Source organism: Acartia tonsa, chromosome 7 (assembly GCF_053477335.1).
Source record: "Acartia tonsa isolate MP-2025a chromosome 7, ASM5347733v1, whole genome shotgun sequence".
Taxonomy (NCBI): Eukaryota; Metazoa; Arthropoda; class Copepoda; order Calanoida; family Acartiidae; genus Acartia; species Acartia tonsa.
Window position 1 is genome coordinate 5,328,416 of NC_137266.1, and position 26,962 is coordinate 5,355,377.

Consider the following 26,962-nt stretch of genomic DNA (forward strand, 5'->3'; position numbering starts at 1 on the left):
ATATATTATTATATCACATAAAAAAATGTTGTTACTAAGTAAAAATTCTACGGACTTTTTGGTAACGGTTATAGAGTTGCTACGCTTTCTAAATTGTACCAAACTACCTCAGGAATCGATATGACAATTCTAACATGCCTGAATTAATGAAAATAATTATTTGTTTTGGACGTTCGGACGATACGACTCTAATTATATTTAGAAAAGTTTCGCTTTTAGAAACACTGTATACAAATTATGTATTACTTAACCCACAAAAATAACCATTACTCTTTTCAGAGATAATTACCATATGCACTATAATAACTAATTTTTTAGTAGCGGAGCTTTCTTAAGATTTTAAATTTCGGTGTGTGTTGAAATTACTTTTTTTCCAGAAAATCTTATGTAAATATCTAAAAATGGCTGACCTCATCCCAGAGGATAAGATTATTCTTTTTCAGGCATTTATATTAATATTTTATCAATTTATGCTTATAACCAGATCATAAAAAAATTTAAATTTGTTATGTGCCTTAACATACATTTTACTCTGAGTCAATTAGATATAAAAACTTTTTATGCTTAATTAAGGCAATTAAAAAATCTAAAATGTCTGGGTTTGTTGTTGAGGGGGGGGGAGGGGGGTGATGATATTTCTAACACAGTTACTCTATAATTAAAGTATGTCTGTGCGCACATCCTTTGTCTACCCTCTGTTTGTGTCACTCCTTCAAAAAGTAGGTGGCAAGGTTTCGTGATTTTTAGTATTTAACTTTTAATTTCAACTAGGACAAATATTTTCATAAATAGAATAGCTTTGATAATAAATAACACCTAGGATAAGATTTAAAAAATAAAGAATATACAAAAAAATACATAAACAGTAAATGATAAAAAAACATTGTAAGTTAAAGTTCATAAAGACATATGGACGGACGGACGAACATACCCTAATTATAGAGAAGCTATGCCAAAGTAAATATGCAGATGTTGTAGAATATAAATTTCACATGTCCAGGATGCGTTCAATTCAGTAGCGGACAACAAGGTAATTTATGACACATTTCTCAAATACAAAAATTTTTCATTATACATATAGATTACATTGCAGTTCTGTGAAAAGAAAGCAAATTCTATGAACTATTAGTTGGATGTCTTTCTGTTTGTCTGTAGCTTAAGATTTCACTAACCGCTGCACTGGATTGATATGGTTCTTTTTAACAGTGAAGCTTCTTATATGACAAGGAAAGGTTTGTGACTATTATCAAATAGTATTTCTTGCCTGTATAGATCTAGATAGCAATCCAAGGAATTGATTTAAATTTAGTTTTAGATTTTAAATTTGTTCTAAATCAAAGTCTTTTAAAGTTTAGACTACTTCTCTCCTTTAAGATAACAGAGCCCCTAGAAGCTAGGGTTGTAGCCATTAGTATAAAAAAGAAAACTATAAAAGCATTAATAAAAAAGTTTTTTTTATTATGGATAAAGTTACTTCTTTGTACACTTTTACTTTTTAGGGGCTTCTGCTGACTCAAAAATTGGACACTGTTCTAAAAAGAATTGGAGAAAATCCGACAAAAGAAGAATTACAGGTCTGTAAACAGATGCGGTTAGAATTGGGATGTATTCAGCCCCCTTACAAAATAATAGGATAAAAACACCCCCAATTTACCCCAAGGGCTCAATAATCAAAAAACAGTCTTCAGAAATCTACAACAGAAATTAGTTCACTTTACTATTTCAAACTTATGTTATTAAAATAGCTCGAAGATATTTGTGTTATTTCATATTAATATGACATTATCAAATGTTTTACTGAAGTCTTTTTAAAATATATTAAGATTTTTTATAACAAAAATTTAATGTCTATTTGTTTATACTAGAGGTTGAATCTCTTAAAGCCTTTAGAACACATTTAAAAGAAACTTCAAAAGTAAAATTTAAGGACGAATTATTTTGGTACCCTCCCCTAAAATATAGAAAAAGAACCCTCCTTGAACCTATAAAATGAGATCCATATCTTATAGACGGACGGATATTATTTTATTTTATTATATAGGATAATGTATTAATATTTTTTTTGAGGATTTTCTGATGAAAACTAATAACCTAAAAATGCTTTTCCACTAACAAAAAGTTTTCATTCTAATTACGTTTTTTCACAAGAATTTGAAATGCTTTACATCCTCATATATTTTTTTTTATAAAAAATACAGAAATTTTCTTTTCATGATAAACAATAAAAAATTTACTAAACCCTCTTGAAGGAGGACTGACATCTGTATAAGTGGTAAGTTCGAGTTAATTTTAAAAGCAAAGCTTTTCTATAATTAAAGTTAGTCCGTCCGTCCGTCCGTAACAGTTGGCTTTTTTTCGTTTGATTTTAAACTTTTCATGATGATTCCTGTAGTAGTTAGGTACGATTTAAAAAGCTTAACAACTCTATAATCGTTACTAGAATGTCTCTACGTCCATTTTAAACATGTTGATTTTTAACTTATTACACAACAATTTTTATGTGATATAATCATCCGATTGATCTGAATTTTTTAGTACTGATTCCTTTTACAATAAGGTACAATATCATAAGCGAAGCATCTCTATAATCAAGTGCTAAAAATGTCAGTATGTCCTTAAACAGTAGTTTAAGAGGTTTTGCAACAAATTTACATATAATTTTATCAAATTATTATTATATTTTTTTGTATATTCAGTTCTGACACTTTACAAGTTTATGTTCGTCTGTAATACCGTTTCAGACTTTTTCCCCTCTTCCTTAAAAAAATATAGAAACGCTATGAATAACTCTTAATATTGTTAAGGATATGATCAATGACGTAGACAAAGAGGGGAATGGATCAATAAAGTTCCCAGATTTTCTACATGCCATGGCAGTTAAGGTAAAAATCCTTTTAATAAAGTAACAGGATGTCTATCTGTCTTTTGTCTGTCTGTTTGTCTGTCTGTTTGTCTGCCTGTTTGTCTGTCTGTCTGTATGTTTGTCTGTCTGGTTGTCTGTCTGTTTGTCTGTCTGTTTGTCTGTCTGTTTGTCTGTCTGTTTGTCTGTCTGTTTGTCTGTCTGTTTGTCTGTCTGTTTGTCTGTCTGTTTGTCTGTCTGTTTGTCTGTCTGTTTGTCTGTCTGTTTGTCTGTCTGTTTGTCTGTCTGTTTGTCTGTCTGTTTGTCTGTCTGTTTGTCTGTCTGTTTGTCTGTCTGTTTGTCTGTCTGTTTGTCTGTCTGTTTGTCTGTCTGTTTGTCTGTCTGTTTGTCTGTCTGTTTGTCTGTCTGTTTGTCTGTCTGTTTGTCTGTCTGTTTGTCTGTCTGTTTGTCTGTCTGTTTGTCTGTCTGTCTGTCTGTCTGTTTGTGTGTCTGTTTGTCTGTCTGTTTGTCTGTCTGTTTGTCTGTCTGTTTGTCTGTTTGTTTGTCTGTCGGTTTGTCTGTCTGTTTGTCTGTCTGTTTGTCTGTCTGTTTGTCTGTCTGTTTGTCTGTCTGTTTATCTGTTTGTCTTTCTGTTTGTCTTTCTGTTTGTTTGTTTGTCTGTCTGTCTGTCTGTCTGTTTGTTTGTCTGTTTGTTTGTCTGTTTGTCTGTCTGTTTGTCTGTCTGTTTGTCTGTCTGTTTGTCTGTATGTTTGTCTTTCTGTTTGTCTGTCTGTTTGTCTGTCTGTTTGTCTGTATGTTTGTCTGTCTGTTTGTCTGTCTGCTTGTCTGTCTGTTTGTCCAGGACCAATAGGTATATTCCTTGAAGAGTAGAATCCAATGGGTTCAGTGGTTACCATTGCTTTTACGTCTATTTTTCTATCCCTTATGATTCCTTATAATGTATTCCTAAAATGATTTTAAATTTTAATTTAAAATTATTTTTTTCTTTTTTCATTAAAATTCATATACATTCGTCAAAAGTTAAATGAGAATTACATTTTATTTCTTTTTAGATTAAATGAATGTGATTTATCTTTAATTAAACTCTTCAACGATTGTGCGTGGTTAATTCTATTTAAACTTGATAGAGGATCCGCCCCTAGCATAAAGGGGTTCCTGACCTATCGCTTACCTCATATGGGCAAGGCAGAGATGGGTTTTTTAAAAATAAGTGAATGCCATTGATTGATTGAACGAAGATGATAGGATTTCAACAGAGTATACAACTTAAGAATTCAAAATTTTAAAATTATTATTTTAGCCATTTGAATAATGTGTAATACAGCTCTAAAAAGATGCATTAATTAATATGCAGCAAAAATGGATTGAAGATAATTTGTTTTTCTTCTATTAAGGCCGTACCAACAAAAGGGAAATAATTAAATAACTAGTTGTATACTCTGTTTAAATTTTGCGAATTGAAAAAACGCTGCATTTAACTTTCAAAAACCCATCTCTGACACTCTACTTCAGGTCCAACAACCCAGGATAACTAAGGGGAGCCAAAATTCCCCTTTTCTGCCCAAATACCCGGGTATAGGGTTAAGTAACACCTTGCAGACTACCAACTCTTTGATTGCCCGACCTTTGCAAAGTAATGAGTTGCGCCTGTATTTGGAAAAGGCATTTCCCTTACTATTAATGTCTTGCACCTTATCTAGTATTAGTAGGAAATATTCTTAACATCCTCAGTTATGTCGAGCTGTTAAGCAAGGATTCGAACTTATAACCTTTCTGCCGACGAGCGTGTTGATTAAGCCATGGTTGTGGGCTTAGGGGTTCCTTATTGGCGATATATAATTGGATAAGTTGCCATTAAGATTTTTTTGTAGCTCAATAAATGTCTTTTGATGGATTTAGGCTATTGACCATGTGTGGTATTCGGCAACCGTGAGCCATGCCTATGGCACCCCTGAACTAGGGTTCGGTGGAGGGTCAATGGCCCTCCCCCGAGTCCTGGGGAAGGGGTCTGACGACCCCCTCCCTATGCTTAAAATTAATGATTGAATCGGTCATGTTTATTATGGTTAACTGTATTCTTAATTCTCCCCACCCTTTCCAGGGATGGGGGATCATTATTGCCCAAACTGACTATTGTATATGTATTATAATGCTTTGATGTTATGATTATTTATTCCTATCCATGTAGTTATTGTTTGTTGTATATAGCTTTAGTATCCTTTAAACCTTCAATAAAGTGACAACTGAAATAGATGTTGATTATTATCTAGTGAATGCTAGAGAAGCGTAGCTTCTCTATAGTAAGGTGTCCACGTCTGTCACACTGCCGTAATCTAATTGAACTCCGGTGTCTGCCATTTATCCTCGGCGGATACCACAACTTTTGGTGACAGCTGTGTGAGATTACGGCAAACCACAAGTGTAGAGCAGACGCGCATCTGAGGCCAAGGTACTCCCAGCAGTGAAACTGGCAAAACTGACACAAGCAACCTGAATTACCCACCCTGGACAGCAAAGTCTAACTCTGCATCCGGCAGTTGTGGAAGCGAGACAGCGAAACCTGACGAAGAACCGCGAGAAGCGCTGACATCTAACGGAGAATTGAGCGCTCAAAGGGCTGAAACAGGCCTGCGGACCGGCTGAAACAAGCCAAATAAGTGTAAACGGCTGAAAATAGGCCAACTTTACTGCAAGAGATAGCAGGATCCGAACCAGTGGCGCTAGCAGGACGGGACATTCCCTGCCGCCATCAGCCGGATTTGGATCAGCGGCGCTAGCAGGACGGGACATTCCCTGCCGCCGATAGGCTGAAACATGCCACATAGCTGCGAGCTGCGAGCCAACATACGAGTGTAGTGCACCAAAACAGAGAAAACTACGTCAACTCCAAGTATCCTGAGAGGCTACAACGCAGCCGCCCATCTAGAAAAACAGATATTATATCACATTTGCAGGGATTACCACCCTGGTGTGATGGCTAAACAATAGATTTATGAGCAAAGATTGGTAAACAAATTGTTGTGTTGTGATAAAACTAAAAATAGAACAGGCTTGGATTTATTGTGTATTGTGATAACAACTAAAAATAGAACAGGGTTGGCAAACAAATCTGTTATGTAATTGTGATAAGGACACAAATAGAAGCTAAATGTAATACAACAAAGCCCCTGATATACAATCTAATCACCTCAAGCCTACAGCACAACAACAATACACCCCTCATTCCAGAGGAAAGGGAGGAGCCCACTCTCCACTGAAGGAAATACAATCAAGGTGATATAATAGATAAGCCTAGGATTAAGGAGAAAAGGCACCATTACTTCACCACACAGTTATTTCAAACCCACAGCACTCCCCCCTTCCTCACAGGGGGAACGGACGGATTTACCCCCGTCCCCTCACGCGCTTCCCCCCTCCTACCCACACTAACCCAAGTCCGTCGACGGTGTGGAGCTAGTGACCGGGAACACAGAGCGCCATTTACGGACAGCGCAACGGAGTGCGGCAATATCATAAAATTCAACGGACAAGCGGACCAATGAGAGAGCGAGTTGAGGGATAAGTGCGCGTTTTACCCGTGTGCGCGGATTTGACGGTGCGTAAGCGCGTTGCAAGGACGGGAGATTTCACACACACACACACACACCGGAGCGGAGCTACTCCATAGCATATAACAGGGATATTTTTAGAAAACAAATAAAGACTTCTAAGCTCCCTCCCCCTAGCTATAGTGTGATAGAGGAAAACCAAATCAGTTCTTGACAGCAGTTCAGACCCTCAACATCTATCTACCCCTACCAGCCTACTCTACCACCTCAGAATCCAACTAGTGATAAACACAGCTAAGCTATATTTTTGTAACTAAACGACCAACCTAGTGATAAAAACAGTGTTGGCTGTTAGGCTAGAAAGCCTCTAGTGACAAACCATTTATCCTATTTACGTTATAACTTTGCGTCCCGCCGTTGAACCGTTGCCCCGATGGAACAGCCGCAAGCGCCAGGAGGTGACCAAGCCCCAGTATGGCTCCAGGATGACCCTCAGCCGGCTCCAGCCGAGTACCGCAAGCTGATGCTGAGTAACCTGCCAGAGTTTAGAGGACCGCCCAAGCAATCCTGGAGTTCACATATCCGCAGACTCGAGATGTCATGGGCGGCTTACCGCGTGCCACCCCATGACTCCCTCAACCGCCGCAACGCCCTTCTACTGTCACTGGTAGGGCAAGCGGCGGAAATGGCGTCCCATCTGTTTGGCGAGGCAGGCCAAGCCTTGACCTACGAACAGGTCAAGGCCGAGTGTGAATTGCTATTTCGTCCTGCTTTTGAATCCCAAACGCTTAAACAAGCGTTTAGGGATTACAAGCAACACTCGACAGAACCTATACAAGCGTACATATCAACTAAGTGCGCCTTGTATAGGGACGCCTACAACCATGAGGATCTCGAGTTGTTGGTGGACGAATTAAATCGTGGAATTCGTAACGCCAATGTAAAACGCATCATGATGGGCCATGAAATTACGAGTGTACCTGAGTACACTCGTAAGGCCATGTTTACCGTCACCATGATTACCAAGCAACTGAAGGAAGGTGTGTGCTTAGTGGACTCGACCGACGGGCTGACTGGATCTGCCTGCATCCAGTTGCCCCAATATGACAAGTCGGAGCCAATGGAGATTGGCGCCTTGGCTCCGGGTCTCCACCAGATGGGGAGGGTCGCTCCAGATGACAAGGTTCCAGGTCGCCGCTTCCGCTGCCAGGGGAGAGGCCACAGAGCTCGAGACTGCCCGACGCCGATGGAAGTTAGCCTAGAGGAGAGACGCACCCAGCCACGCCGTGACCGTTCTGCCAAGTGCGAGCGTTGCCACTACGACGGCCACACGGCGGCCGAGTGCAGAGCTGACTGGGCCCAGGTAGCCAGCCGCAGGCGCACCGCCGACAAGGGTGCCCCTCCAGGGAAGCCCACATGGAAGGGAGCGCGCCCCCAGCACCACCGCAGCAAGCAGCCGCCCCCAGAGCCGCGGACCGAGCCGACGGGATGCCGCAGTTTGGGACCGTTCCAGCCAGGATCAACGTACTGGGCGGCGCGGCTGAACCCAACCGGGTTGGCCTGGGCTTCAGTCTCAACCACCTGGGGCCGGAGCTGGTGCAACCCTACAACATCGCCGAGCCAGAGGTCCTGAGGCCCCAGCCTTTTAGCCTCAACATGATGGAGCCTGCTCGGCCGAGCCTACCCAGCAAGAGTGGAGGGGCGCTACCCAGCGTCACTGAGACGATGTACGGGGAGGCCCTGGCGGCCGCTGAACGAGAGAGGCAGGAGGCGCTAGCCAGCGCATCAACATCGATGTATGGGGCGCCACCCGGCGCCGCCACCTGTGATGACTGGGGGGTGCTATCCAGCGCCTCCCACCTGGTGCCTGGGGCGACACCCGTCGCCGCCACCGAGATACCTGGATCCTGGAACGAGCCAGCCTCCAACCTGGTGCCTGGGGCGACAACCGTCGCCGCCACCGAGAGACCTGAGTCCTGGAACGAGCCAGCAGTCCCAGAGGAAGGGGTGACACCCGTCACCCCCAGTCAGCCAGCGCCACCAGCCTGCAGGGAGAGCCCAGCTACATGCCATCCAGAGCCCCCTGCCAGCCGAAGGAACCCAGCTGCTCAACACCAGGATAAGTTGAATTTGTTAAATGTGTTGTATCCAAGCCATTGTAAAACCCCAGCCTTGCCTGTGCCCCCTGCACCAGAGGCTGGGGAGATTGAAATTTGGGAAAATAAGGATTTGCCTGTGCCACATGCACCTGAGTTCCTAGGGCAGGGGAGGGAAGTGAGTAAGGGCGAGCCTGTGCCACATGCACTTCAGCCCCATGCCACTGGGCATGTCTTGGACAAGGGAGGGGAGCACTTGGGGCTAGGGGAGCCGACACCCAGGCAAGTGCCAGTCGCTTGCCAGTCTGTCATTGGGGAGGGTATCGGGGTGCCCCGGCCGCACAAAGATAACGCTCAATGGAAACTTGTATCTAGCCAGGAGCAGCCCAGCCGTGTCCAGCCACAAGAAGCAGCCGTGACCAGAGCTGAAGATCCCCAGCCGCGTGTGAGAGGTAGATGGTTGCCTGGAAGCTTCTCCCATTGGTGGATGGTCCTGTGGGGCCTCCTGCTGGCAGCCGTGTGGCCTACAACCAGCTACGTCCTGGTGGGATGGGACTGTGCCAACCCCACCCACGTCACATCCTACAATAAAGAAAAGATGTGTAACACGGAGCCTCTACACCAGGAGGTGCCCCTGGGCCATGAAGTGCACGTCCTGCAGCAAGTCAAGGTGAGGGAAACAACCGGGTACAGTTGCCAGCTCACCGTGTCCCAGTGGACGTTCAGGTGTGGGGTATGGGGTCACCTCAAGGTGACCTCGGTCCCCACCCTCATGAGGCCAACCAAGATAGACCCAGAAACGTGCCGAGACCTGGCCAGGAACCGAGTCTACACGCTGCCAGGCAAGACCCAGCCACTGACGTTCCAGCTGAACCACCCCCTGTTCTTCACCCTCGACATGGTGGGCGCCCTCGTCAACAGCCCCGAGGGGGTGGGTTGTGAAGGGGAGGACGTCCACTTCGAGGGCCAGCTGTACCGCAATGAATTAGTGCTCCAGGAGCGACGGCTGCTGGTCAAGGAAGAGACCTACGTGGTAGAGGATGGACGGGTGGAGTCCCAATCTGACCACCTGACCCTGGAGTGTCCCCATTCTGAGCTGTCTTGCATCACTGGGGAAGCAACCTACGTGTGGGACCACCTGGGGAGAGATTGCCCCTTGAGGCTGATTCGCAGCCTCCAGCCCAGCCTAGTGATGGATGCATACCTGGTTGACCATCAGGCCCAGTTTTTCATCAACATGACCAACCCCACCTCGATAGTGAACTGCGACTTCGAGGCCCATGCCACCAACCATCCAGCGTTGTTCGTGGCCGCTGACCCAGCCGCGGCTGCGCTGCCCAGAGTGTCGGCCAGGGATGTTGACGTCCCCCTACAAGCCCAAATACATGCAGGCTATATTGGGTTTACCCTGGAAACGCGCATGAAAAGCACAGCAGCAGAAGAAGTAGCGGCCAACTGCTGGAAGCTCCAGCAACTAGACCCGGCCCACCCGGTGCGTGTCCAGGGGAGCACGTTCTCGGTACTGAGGGGAGACATCCTGCTGCAGCTGACCTGCCAACGCAATAAATACGTTGTCCGCGAACACAAGGAGTGTTGGGACAAAGTGCCAGTAGAACCCACCGGATTTGTAGACGCCGTGACACGAGTATATAGTGGCCACGCCACCAAGATTCCCTGCTCCTCCACATACCCCCTGACTGTGCACGCGGAGGAAGGCTGGATAGAGTTAACCCCCGCTCCTAAGAAGAGGCCACCCCCGCTGGATACGCCTAAGCAATTGCTGACAGAGCCCTTGGATGACTTCAGCTCAGGGGGCTTGTATTCGCAGGCTGAGTTGAACGACTGGCAACAACTGCTAGCGTTCCCAGCATACAAGAGCGCCATGCTGACCGGCCTATCCTATGGCTCCTGCGTTCAGCAAGGCAGCTGTTCGGCCACAGGAGACCATGGGATAGTGTCCTACAACATTGACCGGCTGGCGGAGGAAGGAGAGGCCGCCCTGGATGTCTGGGCTGGATTTAGACAAGCTATCCACGAGTGGGGAGATGGCGCAGCCATACTGTGCTTGCTGTTGTTGATCCTCAAACTGCTGGGGGACCTAACCATCATTTCTCTGGCAGCAGCACAAGGAGGCGTCCGAGCAGCCTTGAATGCGATATCACAGGTGTTCCTATACCATCCAACTTTGTATAGGAAGGCCCTGGCCAGAGCCAGGCTCACCCATGCCAAGTCCCGGGACTTTTCAGTAGACTGGGATGCCATACCCATCGGCCGGGAAGCAGCCGAGGAAATGGTGTCCATGCAATCCACCGATAGCGGGCATGACCGCCCAGGTAGGCCAGGACCGCCCTCTGGCCGACCCCGCGGCCCCACGGGAGGGCAGGCCGCCGCCCAGACGGTCAACTTGGCAGCCAGTGCCCCAGCCGCGGCCAACAACAACCAGCATGCCCCACTGCTGACTGTCCCAGCAGCCACTGTGCCACCTGCCAACCTGACACCTGCTGGCGTTGAACAACGTGTCCAACCAAAGCCAGCCTCTGCCTTCTATCCCACGTTGGGAGCCCATCAACCCTGAGAAAACACTCACCACTAGGATTCCATTGAATCATTATCGTTTGTATATATCTTAGCCCTAAGGAGCGGACCGAAGGCCTCAACCACTGTCGGAAGTCTGGTAGGGAAACCCTCTCCCAGCCTTCCGAGGGGAGAGTTGTGGTATTCGGCAACCGTGAGCCATGCCTATGGCACCCCTGAACTAGGGTTCGGTGGAGGGTCAATGGCCCTCCCCCGAGTCCTGGGGAAGGGGTCTGACGACCCCCTCCCTATGCTTAAAATTAATGATTGAATCTGTCATGTTTATTATGGTTAACTGTATTCTTAATTCTCCCCACCCTTTCCAGGGATGGGGGATCATTATTGCCCAAACTGACTATTGTATATGTATTATAATGCTTTGATGTTATGATTATTTATTCCTATCCATGTAGTTATTGTTTGTTGTATATAGCTTTAGTATCCTTTAAACCTTCAATAAAGTGACAACTGAAATAGATGTTGATTATTATCTAGTGAATGCTAGAGAAGCGTAGCTTCTCTATAGTAAGGTGTCCACGTCTGTCACACTGCCGTAATCTAATTGAACTCCGGTGTCTGCCATTTATCCTCGGCGGATACCACACATGCACCCATTCGTCCAATCATTAGGGGCGCAGCTCATTAATTTTCTACAAATCTGCAATTGCTCATGATTTTTAATTTTGTTACTTTTTCATGAATTTTCATAGGTGGATGCATTGGTGGCTGAAGATGAAATTAGAGAAGCATTTAAAGTTTTTGATATGGATGGTGAGTAAGAGAATATTTGTGTTATAACAAGGATGACAACATCCATAAAAGCAAAGCTCTAAAATGGAAGGACAAACGAACATTAACACTTGTAGATTGTCAGAACTGAATTAGCAGAATATTAATGCATCAGTACAAACAATATTGTAAGTAAATTTGTTGCAAAACTGCATAAATATATAATACTGTTTAAGGACATACTTACATTTTTGGGACTTGTTTATAGAGATACTTTGCTTATATCATTGTACCTTGTTGTAACAGAAATCAGTTTTCAAAAATTAAAAGAATCGGATAACTACTACAGGAATCATCATGCAAAGTTTGGAATCGATAGGACAATTCTAACCTGTTTAAATTAACAAAAAGAGCTAACTCTCTGTGACGGACGTACGGACGGACCGACCCTAATTATAGAAAAGCTTCGCTTTTAAAAATAATAATTAAAAACAGAAAATGCAAATTTAGTGCATTTGAAGGTATTAGTAGACATAAAATAAATTTGGAATTATAAGAATTATTATTCTCGTATTCATTCGAAACCGATTAATATCCGGTGGATTAGAACCGGTTCTCAGTCATACAAAAAATTATGTCTAGCATCGTAATATATCCAGTTTTCTACGCATATAACTGGTTATAATATTTTAATTGTTTATACCCGCAGAAAGCTGTTTATAATATGATGTGAGAAATAACAATTACTTGAATCTTAAACGATACTTTCTTTTTCTGCAAAAATCCAAGCTGTTCCTGAATCCACTTAGTTCATTGTTGGTAAAGAACAAGAAACTCTTTTCTTTTCATTTCAAACAAATGTATAAATCTAAAATTGACATAGAATTACCTTCTATAATGACAAGAAAAAGAGACAAACTGTTCTTTCCTGACAAGGAACTTTTTGAAATTACTATTAAGAAACTTTTTAATTTACCAATTTTATTACATTTCAAAAACTTTTATCTAGAACAATTGAATCGCACACTACCAAGCAAAAATAAACTATTTAAATTCAAATTAGTCGATTCAAATATTTGCAACAAATGTAATACAGAAAGCAATACAGATCATGCATTATTCTTTTGTATATTTCCTTCTTATTTTATTCATAAACTAGCTGTCTTTTTAGATATTAAGTATAATAATGGACAACCTCAATTTATTTTTCTAAAAGAAAGCTTTTACCTATTTAATATGTATTATGATGATTTCTCGTTAAATGTATATACTCAACTATCCAATCTTATTTTAGCTGCAAAAGACAAATCACTCAAATTAAGCAAAGAAGACTGTATTTCAAATTGGAATAAAAACAACCTGCATGCCCATACAATTCTCCTAACCCAATTTTCCTTCAAACTGTTACAAAATGCAGGGCAAGAAACTAATTTTATCTCTGATTTTCTTAAGTTTTTAATAACACAGTGATTCCTGTTTTTTCTGATTAATTTCCAGCTACTAAGCTATGTTGATGTAAATAAAAGTCTCGTACTATAATATGTAATTCTGTATGTATATGTCTTTTCTTTATGAAATACATATCTTTAAAACAAAACTAATGCGTTGAAACTTGCAGCGCGCTAAACTAATAACTGGCCAATAAACGAGTTTCACATTAGCAAGCTAAATTGACGACAATATTTCCTAGCTGTCATAGTATCCACTTATATTCTACATCCATTATTATAAGTTTGTTGAAAATTCTTCAATCAATATCAAAATTTTTTTTCAATACTTACGTACATATTGACGTACATCTTTAATCAGAAACATTTCTCTAAAATGATTCAATGAGTGTTTATTGATCAGATTAATATACAAATTTAATTTATAAAATTATGGTATTATTGAATATTTTATTTATAAATTAATTTAATAATCAAATTAGTTTTAAATTTGAATATCAAATTTAAATAAAAAAAGCGAATCTTTTCTATAATTAGGGACGGCCCTTCCGTCAGTACGTCCGTAACTGTTGGCTTTTTTCGTTAATTTAGGCATCACAATGCCATCGAAGGTGATTTGACTTTTGTGTCAGAACCTGAATTGGGACATAGTGCATTTCATTACCCTAGGTTAGGTAACTTCATTTCACTTTTCAATAAAATCTAAAATGCAGCCGTTTTTGCAGGCGGTACCATTTTCTGTGAAAATTTTAGAGGAAAATTAAACAGTTTTTAGTTAATTTCTACTTCTATTTTCAACTGAAGAAAAAATCCTTTTGTGTATATACAGAATCATTGTTGTTACTTCATCTTATCAAAAAAAAAATTTAAAAACTAACCCATAATAGCCGATTTTTCATTTTGTTCAATATTGGTAAAATAAAAATATTACCATCTCCAAAGGGTTAAAATCAAAATTTCAAAGCTCTAGAATGTTGTTCATTGAAAATGAATAGCAGTTTATAAGGACTTTTTGCATCCATCTTCTCATTTAACAGGAAAAAAAACCAAAAATAGAATCTATTTTTTCAGTGTTGACATAAAAAAAGCATTTGATTAAAAATATAAATAATAATTTTTTTAAAAAGTGCAAAAAAGTAATACAGACTATTCAACTTTACCTCTGACATTTAATTAGATGTAAAAAAAAATATTTATTATAGCAGACAATTATGATAATTTGTTTACAAAATTTTCACCAAAGCATTACTGATAAACCAAGGACTTATTAGATAACATACTAAATGCTACTTTGTAAAAAGATTCTATATATTCTGTATTCTATAAATGTATTCTATAAGAAAATCATGTTTTCAAATGGACATTTCAAATTATAGAGTAGCTTTTAAAAAGTAGAATCTATTTAATCTTTAAAGAATTAAAATAAAGAATAAAAAAGTTTTTGAATTTTATCTTGACATATATATGACTAGCATGGCAGTATATAATTAGAAATGTAGATTGTTTTATAAATAATTCTTGTTTATACTCTCGAACTTGAAAAGTGTTGCCTAATTTAAACTATGTTATTCAAAAGTTGGATTTGGTAGAAAATGTGATGGAAGGTTTTATTCTACTAACCTTTCACTAACTGCTTTTACCTGGTCCCGGAATGATTTTAGGAATTTCCCCATCCCTTTGATTTAAAAGCATTAAAAGCTTCTAGATGCTAGTGGCGCATCCCCTAGTTTTACATAATATGATTAAAAACAATGTTTTTCTGTCCGACTTAATCCCAAATAAACATAATTTAGAAATTTTAATAATGGATGTAGAATATACATGGATATTATGACAGGGGGAAATTATCGTCAATTAAGCTTGCTAACATGAAACCAATGTATTGGTCAGTTTGTTCATCCAGAAAGAGGGGAGGATATAAATGTGGTAGAGGGGGAAATGTTAATTTAGCCTTATTAGAGAACATGAAAATCCAAATAATAATATATCCATTATTAGTAGTGAAGCTACTCTATAATTCCAATGTCCGTTTATCTTTTTTAAAACTGGTTTACTTTAGCAATGTATATAGAATACATATATATATTAACAAGGGAAACTTTGTCGCCAATTTAGCTAGCTAATATGTACCTAGTTTATTATAGTTTGTTCATCCAGGGGATGGATTGGGGTATTTTAACTTTAGCTGGCTGTTAGAATTACTTTATTAGAGTACACGAAAATCTGGTGCAACATCCAAGTAATAGTAATATTTCTATAGCATTCAGCAAATCTGCACATGGTAGAGAAAGGTACGAATCTTAGCCTAAACAAATTTCATAACTAAAGACAAAATAAAGACCTACTGCTGCTATGTCAGATGAGCGGTATTTATAGTAAAAGTAGGGGAAATGCCTTCTCTCAGAAACAAGTGCAACCCATAAACCTGATCATTTTGGAAAAAGGGTATTTTACACTATAGTCTGCAATATTTTGGATCATAAGCGTGCAGAAGGGGATGTATACAACCCCTTGAAACAACATTTTATGAAAAACTGCATTTCCCTTTTATCACCCTTGAATAGAGAAAGAAAGAGACAGAGAAACAAAGAGAGAGAGAGAGAGGGAGCATAAGAGAGCGTGAGTTAGAAAGATAATTTTACCTATAAAATAGACATTAAACACTCAATCTTGTCATCTAATATACATACAGTACTAAGGTTTTTTGTCTGTATCCAAAATTCTCGGAAATAGCTGGTCCAACTTGGTTTCACTTTTATTTTGGTGTGATTTTAGACTATTTTCAAGATCAATATCGCCCTAAAGTCAAAGGGTAGAACAACTCATGGATCTAAAGGAATAAAACAAAGGCCAATAAATTGATGTACATCCCCAATATTGAAACACAAAACTACCTTCTTTGGAGCTTAAGATTAGTGGTTGAAACGTTTGAACAGTCAACCTAATAAACTAACCAATTAAAAAAGTCCTCAAAGTTGTTAAACCAACAAATAAGAAACATGATTGTAAAAATTTAAGGACTAGTGTAATAAACATTGGTATCTCTCACTCTGGGAATAGCTAGTCATTTGAAAATATAATTTTCTTATAGAATACAAATTTTTAAAGGAGCATTTAGTATGTTATCCAATAAGACCTTGGTTTATCACTAATGCTCTGATGAGAATTTCCATAAGAAAATTTATTTTAATTGGCTGCTATACTAAATTGACTTTTTTTTACATCTATTTCAATGTCAGAGGTAAAGACTGAATAGTGTGTATTACTTTTTAGCACTTTTAAAAAATATTATTATTTATAGTTTTTTATCAAATGCTTTTTTTATGTCAACACTGAAAAAATAGATTCTATTTTTGGTTTGTTTCCCTGTTAAATGAGAAGATGGATGCAAAAAGTCCTTATAAACTGCTATTCATTTTCAATGAACAACATTCTAGAGCTTTGAAATTTTGATTTTAACCCTTTGGAGATGGTAATATTTTTATTTTACCAATATTGAACAAAATGAAAAATCGGCTATTATGGGTTAGTTTTTAAATTTTTTTTGTTGATAAGATTAAGTAACAACAATGATTCTGTATATACACAAAAGGATTTTTTCTTCAGTTGAAAATAGAAGTAGAAATTAACTAAAAACTGTTTAATTTTCCTCTAAAATTTTCACAGAAAATGGTACCTCCTGCAAAAACGGCTGCATTTTAGATTTTATTGAAAAGTGAAATGAAGTTACCTAACCTAGGGTAATGAAATGCACTATGTCCCAATTCAGGTTCTGACACAAAAGTCAAATCACCTTCGATGGCATTGTGGCATGTTAGAATTCTCCTATTGATTTTCAATCTTGCATGGTGCATCCTGTGGTAGTTAAAAACGATTTAAAAGCTAAAGCAACTATATAATCCGTAATTTTATTTTAAACTTGTTGATTTTCAACTTTTTTTAACAGCAAATTTTTATGTAATATAATTATTTGATTGGTCTGATTTTTGGAATAATGATTCCTAGCACAATAAAGTACAATGTTATAAGCAAAGCATCCCTATAATCAAGTCTTAAAAATGTATGTATGTCCTCAAACATTATAAACATTATATCAAACCTGTATCTAAGCAGTCTTTCAACAAATTTCTTTTGACTATTCATATTCTGATTATTTACTCTACAAGTGTTAATGTTCGTTTCTCCTACCGTATCATAGCTTGGCTTTTATGGATATTGTCATTCTTGTTAAATTTATTATTTCTAGGTAATGGATTTATATCTCGAAGTGAGCTGCGACACGTCATGATGAATCTTGGAGAAAGATTATCAGAGGAGGAATGCAATGCACTTGTTGATGTAAGTTGTAAACAAGGATGACAACGCCCATAAGTAGCAATGCACAAAATGATAATGGACATTGGACAAGTTGTTTAAAACAAGAATAAACCTAGCTGTAAAATTCACGAAACTTCTCACATGTATTTCTAAATTTTCAATATTTTTTCGGCATTCTGGAAAGATCTACGGACCAATAAAAATACACTTAATGCTTATCATAAAATAGCAGTCTATGTTGAATAGCAGCCGAGAAATTTAAGTTTCTCCTTTATGGTTTTTTTAATTTTTAATTATTGTGTTACTGTCTGATGGACAGAAAAAGTGAAATATACTAAAAAAGATGCTGTGAGTATTGGTGCAAAAAATATGACGCAACAAAAAAAATTAGCCAATGAGAGGCTGTTATTGACCAATGGTAAAATTTATAGTGGCCTCTCATTGGCTAATTTTTTTTGTTACGTCATATTTTTTGCACCAATACTCACAGCATCCTAAAAAAAAAAAAAAAAAATATTTTTTTTTGCAGATTTATTACATAAGTTATATATAACTGTCTTACATTTTAGTAGCGTAGCTTCTATATAAACCATGTCTCAGTATTCATATAATTTGAGATATGCCTGGAATTTGGAGGTTTTTTTGTCACCAAAATTGCATAATTGTGTCATTCAGAAAATTTCGTAACTTTACTTTTACCTTTTACCCAATTTAATGCCTTAAACATAAAGGTGTGGGGAAGCCAGTGTTGCGATGCCGGAGCCGTGGAGCCGCCATATTTTGCTGGAGCCGGAGCCCTAATTTTTGTTAAAAAATGGCTCCGGCTCTGTTCTAGATAAATAAAGAGATTTTTTATAAATTATAATTTGGTAACTCTGTTTTGCCCCTATTAAGTTTTTCAAGTCCATTTTTATCAAAAAATTAACTGTTAAAACCTTCAAAAGTCAAAAATAGACGTGGGAAAAAAATATGTCGAGTTTTTTCTTGATTTTAGGTCGGAGCCAGAGCCAGAACTGGAGCCGGAGCCGCACCAAAATCAAACGGTTCCGCAACGCTAGGGGAAGGGGTCTAATTTTTTTCCACTCTCCCTCACATAATAGAGTTAAAATAGTACTTTACATTTAAGGAAAAGATAACATACCCAGTAAATCAAAACTATCATTGTTTTGCAAAAATAAATAATGAATTATTGCACATATTATTTATGTTATTTTTTTGATGTTTGCAATACAAAGCAAGAATGTTGAAAACGTAATAGCTGTTGGTATACATAATCATATATGATGTATAACTATCTATAATACAAAGTAGAATGATGTCTGTCCATCCGTCCGTCCGTCTGTCTGTTTGTCCCTTAAGATCTTGGTAACCACTGAACCGATCGGATCCTACTTTTCAGGAAATATCTCTACTGGTCCTGTGGTGGTTTTAGGCTATATTCTTGGGGCTTTTTGACATTAAAATTCTGTGGATGATTAAATGCCAGTGTTGGATATTTATTTGACATGTGTTTAGATAAGGCAGATGTATATTTGTCAGCCATCGATGTATTATTGACAGTAAATATAATTATGTTAGATGTAAATTTGCCGGGAGTTTCAATAATTTTGTCATTTATACAGATAAAATTCAATTTGCCATATCTACACCCATACTTTTTTAATTGCACCGGCGAAAATTCATCTACTGCACTTTTGCTTGATCTGAAATTGGCAGTCCTCCATGTATACCTGACTTTTGTAGGAGGCAGATGTTGATGGGGATGGACAGATCAACTATGAAGAATTCAATGCCATGATGAACAGTGCAGGACATTATGTTAAGGTATGATAGATAGATAGATATTGCAATTCTTATATTAAAGTGACAGGATGTCTGTCTGTCTGTGTGATTGTACCGTAGGATCTCGCTAACCACTGAACTGATCGGGTTCTCCTTAACAGGGTAGTTTCTCATAGGTTCCGGAAAGGTTTATAACTATTTTGGAAGAGGGTACCACCACCCTCCCAAGAGAAATCACAATAAATCGAATTTTTTTCCCCTCGAATAGAGACTCCTACGTAACATTGCAAGTATCGTAGCAATTTGAAAGAGACTCCTTCGCAACATTTCAAGGTATTGTATTTTTTTTAAACACCAAACAGTTAAAGTGACACTAGAGGCCTCTAGGGGCGTAGCCGCTAGTTCTTATATTAAAGTGACAGGATCTTTGTATGTGTGTCTGTCTTTACTGACAGATCTTGCTAACCTCTGATCCAGTTCTACTTTACTATGAAACTTCATACTTCGCCCAGGGAAGGTTTATAACTATTTTGGGGGAGGGTACTACCACTCTTCAAAGATAAATCGCCCATAGAAAAATTACTATCACTGTTTTGTAATCTCTCTCGGAGGCGGAATCAATGGATGCCGCGTTTTGGAAAGGAGATTTTGAGGAAAGGTCGTCTTAGTTACCTTTTTGGTATAAGGTTTAAAAGAACGTAGGGATTTTCATTAATGCATGACTGAAAATACTAAAGGAGCGCTTCCTGCCCGACACAACCATCAAATTTCTATAACTTTTTATTTTTAAAACTAAAAGTAAAAATTGGGGAGCTATTTCTAGAGGCCGCTAGGGGTGTAAAGCTTAAAACTAATGTACTTAGCTGACTATTTGTTAAATATGAATCTAAAACATTATTGGTTTCTGTAAATAGTTAAAGATACAAAAAAAAATATATTTTGAATTCATGCTTATGATTTTAACCTCTGAAAATCAGATTTTCATAACAGGTATAACATTTCGCAACTAAAGTTTTCTGAGACACGAATATGTGTCTTGCACAATAATTGTGTTAAACGATAGAAATCAAATTAATTGGATGTTTTTCATAGTTGGCAGTCCTTGTCGAGTTAATGGGCGCGATCAGCTACAACATGCAACGGGTCATTGGCTATTTATTACACTAATACCCAAAGTTTTTTAATAATATTTTCTTATTGGTTTGCTAATAACTCTTGTTGCTTTTAATGAATTTTGATTGGTTGGTTCACTAAGTTATATGTCCAAACATTTCAATCACTAATTGTAATTGAAATATACCGAAGGTGTTATTTTGTGAAAAATCAATATTAGAAATATGCATAAATTTATCATTCATTGTCTTATCCATGTGCAACATATCACAGCCAAGGTGAATAATATAAATGGCCAATCTATAGCTGTAGCTGCTAAACTAATTTATTTTCTCGTATTCATTCGAATCCGGTGGATAGGAACCGGTTCCCATCCATACGAAAAAACTAAGTCTAGCATCGTATCATATCCAGTTTTCTACGGTTATTATAATGTACAATCATAAGATTAAAAAACTGGATTTAATCTTATAATTGTACTTTCTATATCCGCGGAAATCTGTTTATAATACGATGCGAGAAATAACTATTAATTCACATATTTTTTAACAAAAATTTTCCCTCTTTTAATGTCTTTGACTTTTTATGTTCGAGTTTTTAAGATTGCAACTGTCGATTGCATTTGTTAACTTTTAACGAAAAAGTTACAGAACGCCTAGTTATTCTTCAGATATAATATCTCTGGCCTAGATGAATACACGGTGTTGAATTACCCGTAGCCTTTTACCATTTATACATACATATACATACTTTTTTTAATTGAAATTCTTTTCATTTCTCAAATCCTTTATGTTCGAGCTTGCCACTCAGGGATCGATAGGACCCTGGCAGGCAAATTAATCTACATACAAATATAGTTGGGCCGATTTATAATGCCGGATATCCGGTATCCGGCCAGATATCTGGCCAGCATTCGATATACGGCAAATTACCAGATTTCTGACCGGACAATCGGATATCCGGCACTATAAATCAACCGGATATACGGTAACCGGATAGTTTTAATATCCGGTTTCTGGCCGGATATTAAAAATGGCCGGATATCCGGCCCAACCCTACATCCAAATAGCTCATCTTATTCAAACTTTCCTACACAAGACTTTGAGGGAAGAATAATTTATTGCCCATTGTTGTATCCCCGTATCCATGATGGTACAGCGGGGCTGGGTTAAATGAAATATTCAAGATTGTAAAGCCAGGTATACATTAGGATTTATAAGTTGGAGGGAATTTAAATGTTGTAATAATGGGGGAAACTTGAAATCTGATTTTTTTTATAAAATTCGTTTTTTTTATAATTTGGTGAATGATGTACGACACTTAAGCTTCTCCAATCAGAACGCAGATAGTTTTCAATCCACCAATTACAGATGGCAAAATTAATTAACTTAAATTGTATTTCCGCTTTTAGATAGATAATTATACAAAAAATCCTTAAAATTTGATGCAGTTTATTGCTTAGATGTCTGAGTTTAAATAATTTTAGGATTATATTACAGAAGGTTTTAGTAGCAAAGATACTCTATGATTAGCCTTGTAACTATGCCCATTCGTCAGTCTATAGTGCTATGGAGGAAATATAATTTTCTCAGCTATTATTCAAGATAGACGGCTGAAGTTTTGTCGTTGAAAGATTTTCAATTAAACATACATGTGGAACGTTTTGTGTTTTTTCCCCACTAGATTAATTATTAACACACGCTGTTTCATCCTGGCTATTTTTATGTTTCGCTACTAATAGATGTTGAAGATTTGTCATCTTTTCGAATTTTCCAATTATCTCCCAAATAATGTAAATTTATTTATTATTATTGTTTCAAACCTTATGCATTGGTCGTGGGTGGGGGGGGGGGGGGGTCATTAGACTTTAAATTGTGCTTGAATTCAAAGTGATCAAATTTAAATTTTAAAAATCTGTATTTAAAAATTTTTATTTTTGGATGTACATTTATCAATTTATCGTTCATTGTCTTAACCCTCAAAATCACTAATTATGGCAGAATGGCAGAATAAAAGTTTAAACCTTACCAAAATATGACAATCCCTATTTTCAAAAAAGCATCCAAAACAGGTCTTTAAATTCGGCGAGGATGGTTTATTTTACCAACCTGAATAAATATTCTTGATCTTTCTGGACAAGAAATGAAAATGGAAGAGAGGGGAATCTTTTAAACAAAAGATTTTTACATATCAATTAAAATTTATCTAACTTTAGATGTTAATATTTCAATATTTTTATATTGTGAATATATTTTATTTTACTCTATATTTTCTATGTTAACTTTTTAAGAAACCTTTTCATAAAAGACAATGCATGGTATTTTTTTCTGGACCTCTAATTTTTTTTAAATTACGTTTTTTTGGGTTTTTTACGGTTTTAAAAGTTCTATTAAAATAGGACTTTTTAATTTTATATAAAAATTTGTGAAATAAAAAAATAAAGTAAATAGTTCAGAGATAAGAATTATAAAGAAATCTTACCTAAATAATTATTTCAGAAAAAAATGGTATTATCCTTTGAATCTAGGGATGTGCCAATTAAAGCCCCTCCCCCTTTTATTTTCTCTTATTCTCCGACAACTTTACCTTAATGAAAAATTTTGTCATTTATCTTCAATATATTCAATATATATCCAAATTTGTTTTATTTTCTTCTAAACCATAATGGACAGACGAACGTTCAAAGGAAATTGAAGAAGCGGGCAGACAAAACTGTTATCAAATTCACATTTTTTATTTTGATATCCGTGAAAATTGTCTACGATACGATACGGTAAAAGACTTTTAGTAAGGCTCAGAACCGCTTCTAATCAAGCGGATATTAATCAGTTTTAAAGTTATACTGAAAATGATTTTACCTAAATTTTTGTTTTCAGGGAGATGATTCTTGGAACTAATGCAGACAATTCTTCAACGATAATACTTATCTAAAAGTAACAGGATGTTTGCTTGTTTGTTTGTGTATCTGTATGTACTGAAGGATCTATCTAGCTTCTGAACCGATATAGTTTTTCTTTACAATATTGCTTCTTATGGGTCCTATGAGGATTTATAAATATTGTAAAAACAGCTACCCTAAAATAAATAATAAATATTTCATTTATAACTTTACAATGACTGGAGGCACTTATATAGTGCTTTCCCTCAATGTGCCTATCGACCCCTCCCCACTCCTACTTTTCAATATTTGATTCAGAAGCTAAGGGGGTTTTGTGCTATTAGGAAAAATGTGCCTTTTATATAAAATGTATTATTATGTTCTAATTATCACTTTTCTTTAACAATAAATAACTGAATAAAGCTTAATTTTTTATTATAAACAGAAGTAATGATTTTGTCTTTAGCTAAAGATCTCGGAAAATAGTGGTTTTAGTTTTTTTTCTGACCTTTTCTAGAGGCTAGAGGCGAAGCAAATAATCAATATATGAATAAGAATGTTAAGAAAACAAGAACGGTATTATCCTCTTGGATTTTTTTCAATTTGAAAATTTTGTATCCCCTCCCTCCTCGACAAAAATAGGACTCTGGCCGAGCACGATATTTTATTACAATTAGGTTAAGTTAGGTTAAATTTTCAAATTCAAAAAAAATTTTAAGCTGAGGTTTAATACCACAATGATTACTTATGACAAAGAATAATAATCTAATCATAAAAAAAGTTATTAATCATTTATACAACAAACAAAAAACAATGAAAAGTATAAAATGAGTTAGTTTACTATTAATGTACAAGAATAGAGCGGGCAGGGGTTAAATAACTGTATGTTACACGGGGTTGGGACCCTGTGTTAACTTTAAATTGTGTCTTTGAATATCAGCCAATAGCGTTTGAAATATTAACATTTCCAAGTCGCTACAAATAAGTAGAAAGCAATTTGCAAACAGACGAAAAAGATAGTTGTTTGGGTTATGCATCTGTACTTATACATTTATTAGTCTACTACAAATAATAGTTATTTTTCGCATCGTATTATAAACGGCTTTCTTTTTTAGTTTTTTTAGCCGGTGCCTTCGGCACCTAAGGGCTAAAAAACTGGTTTTAATCTTATGATTGTACATTTTATATTCGTAGAAAGCTGGATATAATACGATGCTAGACATAGTTTTTTCGTATGGATAAGAACCGGTTCCTATCCACCGGATTCGAATGAATACGAGAAATATATGTAATATTAACTCTTTAGGTATGTAATAAAAACTTTAAGACTGTTGACAATTAATTTTCACAAGTGGTGTTGCATAAAAATCTAGGAAAGAAACATCTATAACAAAAGGCAGAACAATGTCGGACTGTATGTCTGTCTGAAGCTACCTTATAGGTCATATACCTACTGAACCTGTGATAGATTGAAGTTATTTTCTTGGAAAGATGGACACCTCTCGCTTGAAAATTCCTATCCAAACAAAAAAAAAACTTCTTCTTCAAAAAATTCACAAGTTGCTATTAAATATACCAAGATTCCCAAGAGCAATAAGATTTTGTCAGCTTAAACCCAATTGGTTCGTTGGTTTAGTTTGATTAACTAAAAAAATTAAATAATAAATCCTGATTCGTTGATTATCTTTACTGTAATTTTTTCAATTAATGTTGTAACTACAGCCGCTGTGCCCTAAGAATCTATGGACTCTGAGAGGGCAGGAAAGAGCTGTAAAATAGGCTAAAATCATACCAAATATAAAAATAAACTAGAATAAAACCTATGTCTAGCTTCTCTAAAAATGTATAAATAAATTTATGTAGTATTTGTCGAAATCTTAAGCTAAAGATAAAACACCTAAATACTATTATAAAAAGTAGTTAGAGTTTTTTTATTTTGAATCTTCAGATCTCAATGATTACTAAACCGATTGGGTTCTCTATTTTAGGAAGCTTCACATAGGTCTGTGATTTTTTTAAGACTGATTTTTATAATAACCTATACCAGTCCACGCTAAAAGTTAACAAGTTTCTAATGAAACATTTAGTTCACTTAAATTTAGTTTTAGTTTACCCACTTATTTAAAATACTGTCTTTGTCTATATACACAAATAAAATTTACACTAATATCAAAAGGAAAATGTATTAGATTCTAAAAAGAGTTTTGTAATTTTTTTTCTGTAGAGATCTTGATCATGAGTATTATAATTTTTAAAAGGCCACTTTGCAAAGAAATAAAATGTTAAAAGACAACTTACTAATAGGTATATGTAGTAATTTATCACATCGCAAATAGACAGCGCTCAGCGGATATTACAATAAAAATTGTAAGATCAAAACCAGTTTTTTTAGACCCCAAGGACCGAAGGCCCGGGCAAACCCAACTGTTGGTAACTATATGATTATTATTTTAATATTCGTGGAAAATCGTCTGTAATACGATTCTACACATATTTTTTCAGTGAGTCTGAGAACCGGTTCTAATCCATCGGATATTACTTGGTTTTTAAGTTATACTAAAAATAACTTTAGGCTTTTAGAACACAATTCCAACTCCTGGAAACATAAGACAAAATTTGTTTCTTCAACTATTTCAATTATAGAAGTATAGAAAGAATTCACAATGGAATGATGGGCAATTTTAATTGACAAAAAATGAACTTAATCTATTGCTGGTAAAAATCCTTGCGTGTGGTACATCTTTTTAACACATATTCTTTCTTTCTAATCAGTTATTTAAAGATTCATATTAAAAAGTCACTTATTTTTTAATTCTTAGTTTTTAACATCTTAATTGGAACTGATGATCTAATTATCAGTAAAAAATTGTATTCCATAAATAAAATGATAGTAAAATAAGTTGTTGTTATATATTTAGTATACTATAAAGTAGTATGGTATTTTTGCCTCATACTTAAGATTTCACTAACAACTGAACTGTTCGATTTTTTTAAAGAAAATTCACATAGGTCTCAGACTGGTCTTAGACTATTTCGGAATAGTTCTGAGTTGGCTATTTTTCCATCTTCTCCTTACCCCTTTGAAAGTTTCTTATTGTTTGAAGTTTCTTATTGTAAAACTATGTAAACCACTAATCTTATCTATGATACTTGAGGCTACGTCCCTAGAAGCCTCTAGGGTCACTTGTTTAGGGGGATTCGATCCCGTTCTCCAAATTCAATATTTGTTTTTTAAGTATAAAATATATGGGGTGGGAGGGGATTTTTTTTTCTAGGGGCGAATTCTCTTGGGAAGGTGGTGGTACCCTCTTACAAAATAATTATAAACCTTCCTAGGACCTATTAGAAGATACTTATTAGTTCAGTGGTTATTGATATCCTTCAGTACAGACAGTCACACACACACTTTTACTTTATTAAAGGGATAATACCAACTCCTATATACCTTTACTAGCGGCTGCACCCCTAGAATTTAAGGGCTTTATATTCGAAGGGCAGAGAAATAGCCTAAAACCATACCCAGACTTATTTTTAAAAAAATAAATAGCCTAAAACCATCTCAAATTTTCAAATTCAAAAAAATTTCTAAGATGTTTAATACCAAAAGGATTACTTAT

General features: G+C 36.9%; 1 protein-coding gene across 2 annotated transcripts; it reads left to right on the forward strand.

Annotated features, from left to right (window-relative positions):
* The first annotated feature begins 381 nt into the window (after window positions 1-381).
* LOC145324070 (neo-calmodulin-like) lies at window positions 382-23,767 on the forward strand. Of its 2 annotated transcripts, XM_080166696.1 has the most exons (8): window positions 382-443; window positions 1,001-1,030; window positions 1,500-1,574; window positions 2,805-2,882; window positions 11,789-11,849; window positions 17,502-17,593; window positions 19,316-19,396; window positions 23,344-23,767. In XM_080166696.1, exons 1-8 carry the CDS (start codon window positions 402-404, stop codon window positions 23,362-23,364), a joined length of 480 nt encoding a protein of 159 aa, XP_080022822.1. In that variant the 5' UTR covers window positions 382-401; the 3' UTR covers window positions 23,365-23,767. The 2 variants fall into 2 exon arrangements, with proteins under 2 accessions (XP_080022822.1, XP_080022823.1); XM_080166697.1 differs by lacking the exon at window positions 2,805-2,882.
* Window positions 23,768-26,962: the final 3,195 nt, after the last annotated feature.

Excerpts from the sequence above, each read along its gene's own strand:
- LOC145324070 (XM_080166696.1), top strand. The coding sequence starts at position 402 with ATGGCTGACCTCATCCCAGAGGATAAGATTATTCTTTTTCAG. Across the intron at positions 1,575-2,804 it reads CGACAAAAGAAGAATTACAG|GATATGATCAATGACGTAGA; the intron begins GTCTGTAAACAG and ends AATATTGTTAAG. Across the intron at positions 2,883-11,788 it reads TACATGCCATGGCAGTTAAG|GTGGATGCATTGGTGGCTGA; the intron begins GTAAAAATCCTT and ends GAATTTTCATAG.